This window comes from Cariama cristata, unplaced genomic scaffold (genome assembly GCF_000690535.1).
Source record: "Cariama cristata isolate BGI_N322 unplaced genomic scaffold, ASM69053v1 scaffold16571, whole genome shotgun sequence".
NCBI classification, from domain to species: domain Eukaryota; kingdom Metazoa; phylum Chordata; class Aves; order Cariamiformes; family Cariamidae; genus Cariama; species Cariama cristata.
The window spans coordinates 57,839-70,828 of record NW_009598902.1 but is presented as its reverse complement, the minus strand read 5'-3'; the positions used below and the strand labels follow the sequence as shown (position 1 = coordinate 70,828).

At 38.9% G+C, this 12,990-nt stretch overlaps 1 protein-coding gene across 1 annotated transcript; it reads left to right on the top strand.

The window, feature by feature from the left end:
* Positions 1 to 1,743: 1,743 nt before the first annotated feature.
* On the top strand, positions 1,744 to 2,368 carry MPLKIP (M-phase specific PLK1 interacting protein; the record flags this gene model as incomplete). The annotated part of the gene is made up of 1 exon (XM_009709491.1): positions 1,744 to 2,368. A coding segment is annotated over one exon (204 nt), but the record flags the coding sequence as incomplete, so codon positions are not given.
* Positions 2,369 to 12,990: the final 10,622 nt, after the last annotated feature.

The window sequence follows — 12,990 nt, the reverse complement described above, 5'->3', positions numbered from 1 at the left end:
TCCAAAAGAGCCTTACCATTGAATTGTTTTGTTCCGTCACTGGATAATGCAGATCATTATGTCAGCTCCACTTTCTTTTGAGTTCTGCAGATTAGATGTAACATTAAATAACTGCCACACTCAAAACTGTTTTACAATGTCAAAGTTACAGGGTCTCCATTAAACATGGTGTTTTAAAGAGTCAATTTTTATTTTTATTTTGAAGATAAAAAGCACTGTGTACTACTGCTTTACTACTAAATGTGACTGCTTAACATAAGTGTCACTTTTGCTAGTGCATGTTGACTTGCTCTAAGGAAACTCCATGTCCCTTTGAAAGTTTTTTAGGTGTATTCTGAGGTGATTCTCCGACCTTACCCTCATGCTTTTGATACAATAAAGTAATTCTCTACCTTTTAGTAATTTTTCTGTTTTGAGATCATCATCTTAGCTACATAACCTAATTGGACTCCAGTGAATCATTAGAAACAAGTGCCCTGTAAATAAGACAGGGATGTTCCCACATTTGGTTGCGTATCCATTATCATCACTCTCTAGGAGTTCTGGAAGAGTACTTACTGGGACCACACAAGCAGGCTTCTGCCACAGCACGTTTTCAGAAAGAGGTTCAAGCAGTTTCAGTGGAATCTGTTCTTCTGGCATAGGGGCCTTCACTCTATGGCACCATTTCTCAGTTTTACCCAGAAATTGTTTCATATGACCTATTTACATAGATTCCATAGGGCTTACTAGTTGAATTCAAGTAACATCAATGCTGGTCCAAAAAGTTGGGGAGGGTGGGGAAAGCAGCCCTTAATTAGTGCTTTTACCCTCCTTTACAAAGTCAGAGGCTGATACCAGCCTCAAGGAGTCCTGCTCTTCTGATCATATAGAATGCAACAGGTATGTTTGGAGACTAACTGATGTGCATCTGTAGCATATGTTGTTCAACTTTGGTTAAAACAAATTAAACGAATATAGCTTTAGACAAAACCTCACTTTTTAGGCAAGTGAATCTGAGGAAAAGAGGAATGGATGATGCTAACAGGAGAAAATAGTTATAGCGATTTCCTTTATGTCATGGCTCTCTTTAAGTTGCAGGCTTGTAGCAGGTTTACAGAAGCAATTGTGGTGATCCTTGATCCTAAAAAAAACAAAAATCCAATATGAAAAGCTCCATGCAAAAGGTTTTTCTTTTATGCAATATCTGCTTAATCACTGATGACCATCCAGATTGTATATCACAGTAATCTGTTCTCCAATTTCACAGAACACTAGTTTGGTTAAAACTTGGGTGTTTTTCCTAGCAAGTTCTTCAGGTTACTTGTAGCTGTTTGCATTATACAATGCTGCGTTCAGTCTGTAAGTACTTAATATGTGACTTCTGCTCTTGTAAACATTATCAGTTCTTCCTCAGCCTCTAACTCTCTGTTTTGTTCAGCTTTTGAGTTAGACGTGTTGTTGACTTAGGCAGCTTATGAAAAATAGCATGAGGAGCTTTTCTGCAGTTATGTGCCAGAGTGACGTAAACAAGTGTTTTGGAGAAGACTGGTTTTAGGTGGTTTTTTTCCTTATCCTGGTAAATCATCACTCATAATTAAAAGTATAATAAAGCTAATATTTTCTGAGGAAGGTGTAAGTGAGGAGTAGTAATTATCATTAATAATCAGCTTCAAAGCTCTGCTACATTAGAAGGAAACTTTTTTTTTTTTAGTTTGAATTAGTCTATTAAATGTTTCTTTACCTGATGGTTTTCTTCCAAAGGGATCACCCAGGACATCTACTCCATTTGGTACAGCGCATGGCAGAGAGAAAAGAGTGTCTAATGATGTGGAAAACTATTACAGACCTTCAATGCTTGAGGACCCATGGGCTGGCCTAGAGCCAGTTTCTGTTACAGACATAAACCAACAATACAGCAGTGAGCAAACAACATATACTGGTAAAAAAGGGAGGTATTTCAGCTAACACTTTTAAAGGCCAAATAACTCCATCTTGTCAGGAAAACTTTGGGACAAAATCTTTACACTTACACAGGATGAACAGTAATCAAGACCTTAGATAATGCTTTTATTTGATCACATGTCCACCCTTTTATCCTACTTTTTTTTTTTATTGCATTGGATATTTTTATGTATTGGGAGGGAAAAGGAGTGGTAGGAAAACTTACATTTCTGGCTATGTGGAAGTGCCTACCAGCTTTGAAGAACAAAGTGTTCTTTAATCACCAGCGACTGATTTGTGACTGTTAAAACAGGTTTCCATATATTTACCTCTTCCATGCCAGATTGTTAGCCTTTTATTGTAAACTCCTTTAGGAAATGGTATTTTTTTATGTTTCAACATTTTTAGAATGAAGTAACTTGGAAATAAAATAAAGTTTTGTAAATCCTTGTTTTGTAATGTATAAAGATTATTTTAGGACTTTTGTTAAGGTGTACACGTTAACACAAATAGTACTAGTGAAATTAGGTGACTTCTGTAAATGTGCTTGTATGCTGTAGTTAACCTCTGATTTTGTGCATAGTATTTTTTGTTAATTGTAGTGTAACATGAAGTTGAAACGTGACTTTTAGCCATCTCAGGAAACAAATGTATTGTCTTTGGAAAGTTTAATTTGTTGAACCAGCTCTTGAGTCATAAACATAATTCTGTAATCATTTGCTTTTGTATTTAAAAAAAAAATCTTATTTGGAGCAAAATTAGACATTTCTGGATTATAGTAACAAGTCTGTTCAGTGGCAATTCAAGTCTAAGGAGCACATAAAACATTAAGATTAAATACATGCAAGTGTACTTTCTGGATCCACCTGTTAGAATAGCATAGAATGAATGACAGTTTGTTATACGGTTGACATTAGTACATGCATAGCATCTCTGGTTTTTTATCTGTACAAGATTTTTCTTTTTTTAATTATTTTTACCTGTGGCAGGCATCTTAGCCTAGAGAAGTCTTGTTTTGTGTGCATGCATGCTGTATTTTTATACGGAAGAGGAAAACAATGAGAGGTTTTTTTAGAGCTTGTTTATACTTGGAAGATCCATTCTTAAATCCAGTAGTGAATATTGTAATCTAGAATAAATAAGAAATAGTTCCAGCTGCAGGCATGCTCTTAACATGCCATGTTAAGCCTGCAGTAGGTATCTTAAATTTTTGTTGAGCGTACCATTATTTGTTTGTTGATCTTGGCTTTTTAACAGTAGTTAGAGGGTGAAAACTTACTTAAAAATAAATAAAAGCATTAAGTTCAGTTTTCAAAACATATGTTTTGTTTTAAGCTTCTTACATACTTCACAGAAAACATATTTTTCTAGTCCTGAAGCATGGTTAGGTAGAAAAGCACAGGGAATCACATTGGACTGTTCTTAGTAACTTGTCTTTTGCTGAGGTAGAATAGTCCTATATACCTCCGTATCTGTTTCAGTATAAAATGTCTTGGGTTAATACTGCCTGGAGGAACAACTCCAAAGTGGAAGGGGGGTTAACGTGTTGAAATGTGCTAGCTGAGTCTCCTGCACTGTTATGACCATAATCTAAAGTTTGTCACCTGTGTCTCCCCCCAGTTGACCTTATTGTTTTAGTATTATATCCAAAAAGGCTGCTTAAAGAACTGAGAACATAATGCCTGCTTGATATCAAGAATGATTAAATCTTCATCCCAGAATAAACTGTGCCTTAAATGGCAGCTGTCGGTATTGTTATCTGTAATGCATACCAGCAAAATCAAGATGACTTCACAAGTTGCAGACAGTCTTTAGAATTTATAAATCAATTCATCAGTGTCATTGTGAAAAGTGAAGTATAAAGTTTTCTTTCTTTCTTTTTTTTTTTTATTTAAAACCTTGTCAGGTGCTGTAAAGCTCGCAAAAAAAGTTACAAAGCGCTTAACGGAGTCACTTTTTTTGTTACTATTTCCTTTGTAATTCAATACAGTTTACTTTTTGCAATGTTTGGTGATCTTGGGCAAACAGATACGATTTTATTTAAGAGACTAAAGCTATGATGTGTTCCCAGTTAGACGTGAGAAGAAACTGGGTTTGAAAAGGAGAAAGGAAAGGAAAAGGATTCATGACAGAAGAGAGACCATTAGAGGTGGGACTGCTTATACAGTAGCCATTATCAGCTGCCCTGGCACATTGCAAAGATCCATTTTTCCACTTTGGCTTTGCAGTTGACCCCAGGGATCAAAGCCAGCCTCCTCTGGTAATAACTGTTAACTCCTGGAACCGGGTGTCAGACATCAGCGAAGGTAAATGTTCCAGAAAGAGAATTGAGGAAATAATCTTGAAGCATTGTTTAATCAATACAGGCCTTCCACAATGCCATCTGTTAAGCTGCTGCTCCAGTGCACTGCAGGATATGACCCAACAATTATAAGTACATCATACTGCTAAAGACTCCAATAATTTGGTCAAGAATCAGCAAGGAATTAAAATGTAGATGTAATAAACTTACTAACCTCATCATTCTGCACAAAAACTTAAAAGTGATTCACCTTCCTGGCTTCTAGGAGAAATTCTGCAATTACAGTAAAATTTCAAAATGTCATTGTTGAATAGCTGTAAAATGCATGAACACATGTTCAGAATTATAAATATAGTGTACTTAAAGCCAATTTAAGCTTTGCCTTTTTTGCTATGATATCCAGGAAGCCTAAGCACTTACTTCCTCACTGATTTTTCTCCTTTTTCCCATATGGCAAACATTCTTTTTCCCCACCTGTTTCTAATGGAGATAGGATATATCACTTCCTCATTTGTTAATGAAGCCACTTCGTAGTAACAGTATGGCTCTGGAAACAGCATTTGGTGATTAAAAAGTACAGCACAGATACATCCTTTCTTCATGAGCCCGTGAAATAAAATAGTGCCTGTGTCTTGTTAACGAAGGGATTCTTCTGTAATGAACACACTAAGAGTACAGGCAGTATTCTTTCTTCAACAGACTTAGATTTTTAAGGTAAGTCATTTCGCTCCTTTTTCAGAAGTTTGGATTGATGTACTTCTTTTCCATTCTGTTTGTCCCTCAAGTCACTCCGACTTTCCATTCAGCTGTTGTAAAGGAGTTGTGTAACTCATGACTAACTCTCTCCTAGCAAAAATTTAATTTCATTTGTCGCTGTTTGCTACTGTGTTTAACAGTGAAGTGCATTGCTACTACGTTGTGCTAATGTCATAGTAAGGGAACTTAAATCAGCCGAGTACAATTCTGTGTAACATGGCAACACACCAGGTGGGCCGGTACCCCAACTGTGTACTGTAATACTTCAAAGATAGTTCAGGTTTGGGTTTTTGCTGTGACTTTATAATATGGAACATTTCATTCTGGCACTTCGTACATGCTATTTTACATTGAAATTGTAAAACCACTTAGAATGGTAAAATTTCAATTAAAACAGGATTTTAAAAATTCCTATCAAGCTACTTCTCTTTAGAATTAGCGGTAAACAATTGAGCCTTAAAATGTGGCATTTTTCTAATACCAAAGCTGGGAACACTTTGCAGGGGAACTGCTTCTGGTCAACTGAATGGGTAACTACTTTTGCAGTCAGGTTGTTTTTCTTTTCCTATTAAGGATATCTTTATGTACTCTTCACTTTATGTAAATGTGTTAGACATCTGAGGAGGAGCGTTTGAAACATGCATTACATGGAAAGTCTACAGCTCCCTTCTAAAGAAAAGTTTTTATATTCTGTTTGGGTTTCAAGTTGTGCTCCTGAGTAATCTCACTGGTGTCAGAGGATTTACTCATGCAACCAAGATAGGTAAGTATCTAACATTACAGTTTGAAAATTGTATCATCCCTTTGTCTGTCAGTGCTTTTTACCAACTCTGCAATAAACTGCTCTGTTTAGCAATCGCTCTGAATTCAAATTCATACATGTGCTTTTACACATGAGCCAAGACTGTCTTGCAGTGAATTAAACTTATTTTTACAACATTTGACTAACTCTTCAGAGTAAAGACTTTGTGCTCCGTTCCCCAAATCTTGGCACTTGCCTGCCTTCCATCTTCCTTGAACTTGGGGAGAAAAGGGACGATTGCCTACACTGATGGGTGAAGAATCCAGTACTGATTTTCATGTCTCAGGCTTTCAGAAGCTTGTGTACCATTTGACGTAGGTAACCAGATAAACTTTATCATTCAAGATGGCTCAAACAACTTCTTACACCACAAGCAGTAACACAACTTGGTGATTTCTTTCTTAACAGCAGTATAGTTCCAGCATTCAGTCATTAGTTCACAATGAGAATTTTTGCCTACGCTTACTTTTCATCTGCATGTCTCACAAGGCACAAATTGAATTAGTCTCATTTTCTGCCATTTTCACTAAAATATGTGCTTTGCTGACTTAACACTTTTTCAACCTGGACTTCTGAATTTACCTTTACAGAATTACTAGACGTCAAATCTAGGCCTTCCCTGTAAAGCATTTTAGATCTGGCTAAGAGTTTTATCCCCTCCTCATTACTTCTTTGATGACACTAGTAAACCTTTGACTTCTGGAGACAGTGGAGCAAGATGCTCAGTGCCAGAACAGGGTGATCAAACCCCCCTTCCTCTCCTCGAGGTTACGCCTTGGTTCTCGCCATTCCAGTGCAGTGGGGCTTGGGAGCTGTTTTGAGCCAAAGAGTCATCCGTTTTGTTTCACCAGCTGTATGTGCATTGCAGCATTTTAAACTATATCAGTGGTTTGCTTAGTGCACACCTTGGATTTTAAATTTTACCAGCGTTATAAATTCTGATTTGTAGTTGTAACTCCTCAGACTGTTGCACAGTCTCTTCTGCAGTAAAATCACAGGTGGATTCCACAGCCCTATGTTCGCTGATCTGTGGCTGTGGCACATTCCTTTTCTGAACTATAAATGTGCACATTTGTGTACAAGAAAGTAACTTGTGTGGCTTAAAAGGGATCATCCCAGTCCAGTTTCGGAGTGAAATGTTTAATACTGCTGACACTACTGCTATTAAAATAAGAGCTGCTCTGTCCTCCTTTAACAGGACAAAAATGAAGCAAAACATTAAGCAGTTGAGATGCTGAGCTGGGAGCTCTGGTCTGTGCAGTGCAAGATGGACTACATGATTAAGGACGTCATTACAATTCAGCATAACCTGTATTAGCCCATTTCCAGATTGCAGGTAGAATGCGTTTTTAACAAAGAGCTGAAAAAATACCACCCCACTCCCTAATAAGAAGAAGGTATTTCTCAAAAATTACCTTACACATGAAAGAAGAATTCTTATGCAGCCTCACAGCCTATGAGACGTGTCTTGTTCTTATTTTTCTTCTGAAGCAGCACGGACTTGTTACCGGTAACTTCAAGGCTTCCTGCGTCATGAACATCAGTCAAAGCCATCAAATCACCATTTGACCTGTTCTCTGACAAAAGTGGAAGGTCTGGTTTACATAGAATATTGGACATACGCAATTTCACAAAACTGTAGGCTGTGCTATTCACTGGCTGTGCAAAGCTTTTGACACTAGATTAGCATGCATTTCTGAAATTTTTAGAGTAAAGTATTCCTGCGTTTTGATTTCAAATGTCAGTATTTTTCGGCAATAAAAAGATACCTTCAGGTTCCGCCAGGGAAGTAATTTTCAAATATTAAAATTAATTCCCAAAATTGCTTAATTCTGAGTATTCATTTTTTCCAGGTAACAGCGACAGGCTTGTGGAGGATATATTAAATTTAGAATTTTTTTTTCCCCTACAAAAGAAAGAAAATAAGTTTAATTAATTTCATTCAAATGTTAGTCTTAATTCAAGTAGTGGTGATGGTTGCATCGTATAGTTCAAAAGGATCTGAGGCTCCTTCCTTTCCTGTTTGAAAGAGCTGACATTTTCCAGCATGGGCCATCGCAGTTCGCCCACCACTAGCGGTGCCAGACGGGCTGCGTGAGCGGGGACCTCGTTGCAATTCTGGGTGACCTGTGTTAGCCCGTTTCGTGGTTGCAGCTAGAATGGGATTTTAACAAGGAGAAGACAAGTAAGACCCCTTCCCTCCCACACACACATAAACACACCTCAAGAGATATTTTTTTTTTTTTTTTTCATTTTTCTAAGCCTACGGCAAGCCACTATGTTATTGGGGTCAAGGATAAAATAATTGAAATTGTTTTTTCATTTATTCATTAGTGACAGCATCTTAGGAGGCAAGGAATTTGACATCACGTCAGGCTGAAATTTTTAACACAATTATTTTAAAATGGGCTGCACCAAAAATCTACCCTGCTTTTATGGGCAGCAGTAATCATGCTGCTTGATGCTGTGTTAAAATACACTTAAACCTTCTGGTATCCATATGCCTTTTGCCAGAATCTAATTGCTGTGTCATCAAGATAGTTAAAAGCTGTTAGTGTAGAGCCAACAAGTGTTTGCTTTGGGTTGGAATCTTTGTAGTTTGCATGAGGAAATTCCTAAGAGTTCAAACTGCTGAACATGATGTTGATGCAACTGTTAGTATAAATACTAATAAATGGAAGAACAAAACCTCTTTCATTCTGATGCAAATCATTCCCTTTTTAAGCATCACACAAGCTAATGCTGAAGCAAGGGAAGAGAAATCGAGCTAATTGACAACGTCTGTGGATAACTACACAGCATAAACCACAAATAACAGAGCAAACATAAGCTTTAAAAAACACTGATTGCCAACTGGGGAATAGTATCAACAGTAATTGGATTGTAAGTAGTACTTCACAGCATTTTTAAAATCAAACCACTACCTCCTGTGGCTTAATGAAGATTTTTAGGTTAATGTAAAATAAGGCTTTGAGCTGTATTCCCTTAACAGATGTTGGGAATTAACATGGTACTATTCCTACAGCTGGATTTGCAGAAGAGATCTTCTGTATCTTCACCACTTGTCTGTGAAGTCTAGCATCTTTGCATAAGTCTCATTTAATCAATTATTTTTTTTTAAGCTAAAATGCACATTTGACAATCTATGGGATTATCAAAAAGATGAAAGGGAGAACTGACATCTGCAAATGGTCCAGGTGTGCGACTTGCATTGGTAACTGTAAGAAGGCACCAAGGGTCCATCTATTGATTACTTGCCATTCCACTTTCCTAAAGCTATTTCCCTTGTCTGTAAATTTGTAATAGCTTCCCGGTTGCTACGGCAATTAAATTACACCAAGGAAAATTGTTTGGTTGTTCATTTCCAGATGTTAAGAAAGCAGCATGTGGACCGTGGACAGCAGGTTGAGAGACTGCGATAACTGATTTCAAATGAACGAACTGCCAAATTGCGTCCCTGCTGAAACTGGAGACAGCTTACAGTACCAGCAGGGTTCCTCTGCTTAGGATAACTTCTAAAATAAAGTGCTGAGTATGTAGAAAGCTTGCACAAAGAACCTTTGAATCCCTGGTTTCAGGGTATCTATTGCATCTGCTTGCGTTTTTGTGACGCTATTTAACTTCCTCTCAGAACAATTGCTGTATGTTTTCTACATTGACTCTCCTGTAGCCTATCGTCCTCACCGCTCTGAGGTGAGGAAGCAGCAGTTCCCATCTCTACGTTGTGACTATACCACTGGCAGTAGCCCAGTTTAATTTCTCTCTGCTGTCAGGTCGCCCCAGTGAGCAGGTGACAGAACTCTCTTTTCATTAACCGAATCTCTGTCATTAATCTTCTTAGAGCTTGAAAACAGTAGATTATCATAAACACATCCACAAGACTTTGTGGACTCTATATTTCAGGCAAACAGTTTAAAGGGACCTACCAAAAGCAGGTGGTTTTTGTTTTTCTTTACCCCTCCCTGCCCTTAACTCCATCCGGAGAAGATAACTTAGGTAGTCTCACTATAATTTTTCCTCTCCGGTGAGCCTTCTATTGTCTCTTTTCCCCCCTCTTTTTTTTTTTCCTCAGAACTGTCTGTATGCCAGCTGTATGTTAAGGCTTTTCTGCATGGGTTTTCCATGGAAATAAGCCTGCCTTTCCTGCCCCTTCCATTGGAATAGGCTTGATCCATCCTTCAGGGCTCTCCTACCAGTAATTGTCTGCTGGAGGGTTTAGTGGAATCGGTGCCACTCAGCCACCCAACATACCCAGTCCACTAAAGGTCCTGTTGGTTTACGTGGCTGGAGATGATGGAACTACGTCAACAAGGAAAGTGCACACAAATCATCCCGGCTCACCTGAAAGAGCCTGCGTTGGTTGAATGGTGGACTTTGTTGTCACATGCGGTCGGAACCATACAAGGCAGGGGTGCCCCTACCATAGCGGCCACCCTTTCTCTATCGATTAAGAGAAAGTTCTCTTCTGAACACGCAGACAAGCGGTCTCAGATCTGTGGCAAACATTGCAAAGATGGACTCTGAGAAGACAACAGAAAAAAAGTGTAAGAACAGGGTGTGGAAAAAACAGTGTCATCTTGATCCCAGTTCTTCCTGGTGGCTTCCCAACACAACCGTCTCTTAAATACTCACATTTCCACTCAGCATATCCTTCTTGCTAGTACACCAAGTTGGAGGGAGGAAAACTACCTCACAAAAGCATAAAGTTAGGTACTCTCCCTTTGGCAGTCACAGAACATATTACTGTTTTTCGATCCACGAATGCCAAGAAAGCAGATAGGTATTTCCAAGAGAAGTGAGTTTTAAAAGCAACAAAAATAACAACTCTGTGTGCACAGAGACCTTTCCTATTCCATATATTTAATCATTTACTGTCAGTTAAAAAAGAAGAGTTCAGCTTCAGTCCAGCCCCAGTTACTTCAGAAGCTTTTAAACAGCCAGAAGATCGGCTACAGAGCAACTGTTCTCAGTCTTGTAACCTTTCCAATGAGCAGAAGGAAAAAGCAAGGGTCTGGCGGCATTCTGACTGCATTGATGTGTCAGAGAAAACCAGCAGACGCACGTCTAATCAAAGTCTACGCCTTTACCAGCAAGTGGTCTTGCTACGTAAGCATCCCAGAACAAATACCCAATTCCTGGTGTTACTTACGGGCCTGGGGAGGATCAGCAAGCAGTACGGTGGACTTCCCCGTCCGGCACCGCCTGGCACGGAGACTGTCCAGTGAAAGGGTCTGCACCTTCAGAAGCACACCGGTTCCCTTGAAATTCAGCATCAGCCTTTTTGAGTTGTTTGCAGTACCACAAAGCATCAGCACAGAATATGGGCAGGAGTGCAGGACGCGTTACAAGTCTCCTCACAAGTGACACGGAAGAGTAGAAAGCTCAAGAAAGATACTGAGCCCTGCATTCATGTCTTCATTCTTCACAGGCTCCACACCATTCTTTGTGGCCGAGTCTTGCCTTTGCTCGACTCCCTTTCCACCAGTATTCTCACAGTCTTGCCTTTGGCTGACGCTCCCTCCGAACCAGCTATTTCTCCCTTAAAACACTTCCACTCTTTTGTGACTTAAGCCATCCCTAAATTACCTTCTTCAGAGCTGTCGGTGTCACAGGAAGATTTTTCCATCCTGAACTGACTACCACTATTCCCCTAGTTCTGACAAAACAGACACTGCAAATGCTTTCAAATCGAACGAGTTAGAGCTTGGATAGTCTAAAATGTGTTTCAAACTGAATTTGCTGATGTCCAAAGCAAGAAAGCAAACTTGAGCTTTTCCAACAAGGAATCTTGGGACCGAAGCTGTCCGTGACCTCCCTAGGAGTAACAATATTGCTGTTCCAACATCAATTGCAAAGTGACCTGCCAAGGTACCTCTGTCACCTGTCTGCATCTTCCTCCTTTTTCTTCCTGCAGATTCTTTTCAGACTCCTGCTTCACTGTCTTTGTCCTGAGGTCCTCTTGGATTTTTTGTTATTTTATTATTTCTTTTTACTAATTCCAAATTTTAAGCACCTTTCAAAAAGGTAAAGAAAAATGGTTTTTAAAGTTCCAAGCAAAATCTATACATACTGAGTCCCAAAGAGTGGGTGAAATGAATAGCCTCAATGATGCTAGTTTGCTAAGAGGTATGAGATCCACACCTGTTCAGTAAAATCTGGATTCCATAATCTAAAGCAGTATCTGTATTTTTTTTTTTCCTAGAAACCGTAGATCGATTTTATCAAATCACAAATCTCACTGTCCATCAGTTGGTGCTAGAAAGAAGTATTTATCCTGATATCCTGCACAATGTTAGGTCTAAACCTCACCTGGCAACTCCCATGTCAAATCAACAACTTTGTTTAAACCACAAGACCGATCTCTAATATTGAAAGATTTCCAGTGGTGGACATGCCAGCATCTATCAGTTGAAGTTGATCCCAAGCCTAACCACTGTTGTGCAAAAATCTGCTTTCTATCTAGCTTCCATCAATGGATTATATTTTAGATTTTTATATTGTATTAGAGAGTCATGTGTCAAATTTCTATTCAAGGTAGGTGACCAAATAGCATTTGAACATTCTCTGCCACAATTAAATACAGCCATTAAAGTCACAGTAAGACTTTTTTTCTAGGACTGGATTGTTTCTCTATTTTCTGAGGCTTTTCTTAGTAAGTTTTAAAGTAATGGTTTACATTAAAATCATTAAAATTATATACTAAAGTCCTACTGATTGATATCTCTCTGCTTAGGTACCATATTAACCCTTATGTCAGCGTCACACTGGAAGGGGGCAGTCCTTTTCACTGCCCTCCCGGTCCAACTTCTTGTGTCTTACAAATGTGACCAGCGTCATTGAGCTTTCACGTGCGCTCTCGCGTTTCACTGCATTAAAATACCGAGGTACACGCTGGGTGCTCCTCTCTGTTCCCTCATCTTTTAGTGCAATGGTTAGAATAGCACCTCAAATAAAAACAACTGGAATACCCCAAACACAAACATCCTAATGCTCCACATATGAACCCTCCTAAATTTTAATCATTAGCTACCACGTCTTTGGTGCCTTCGTTACATTTAGGCTTGGAAAAGCAGCATTTGCATTTGTTGTCTCCCAGGCAGAAAGAGTTAAAACAATTCACAGCTTTTTTCTGGGAATTTCCCTCTCCTCTTCAGAGGGGACTGTCCTGGAGTCAGGTAAACACAGACATCTGCTTTCTGTCACTGTC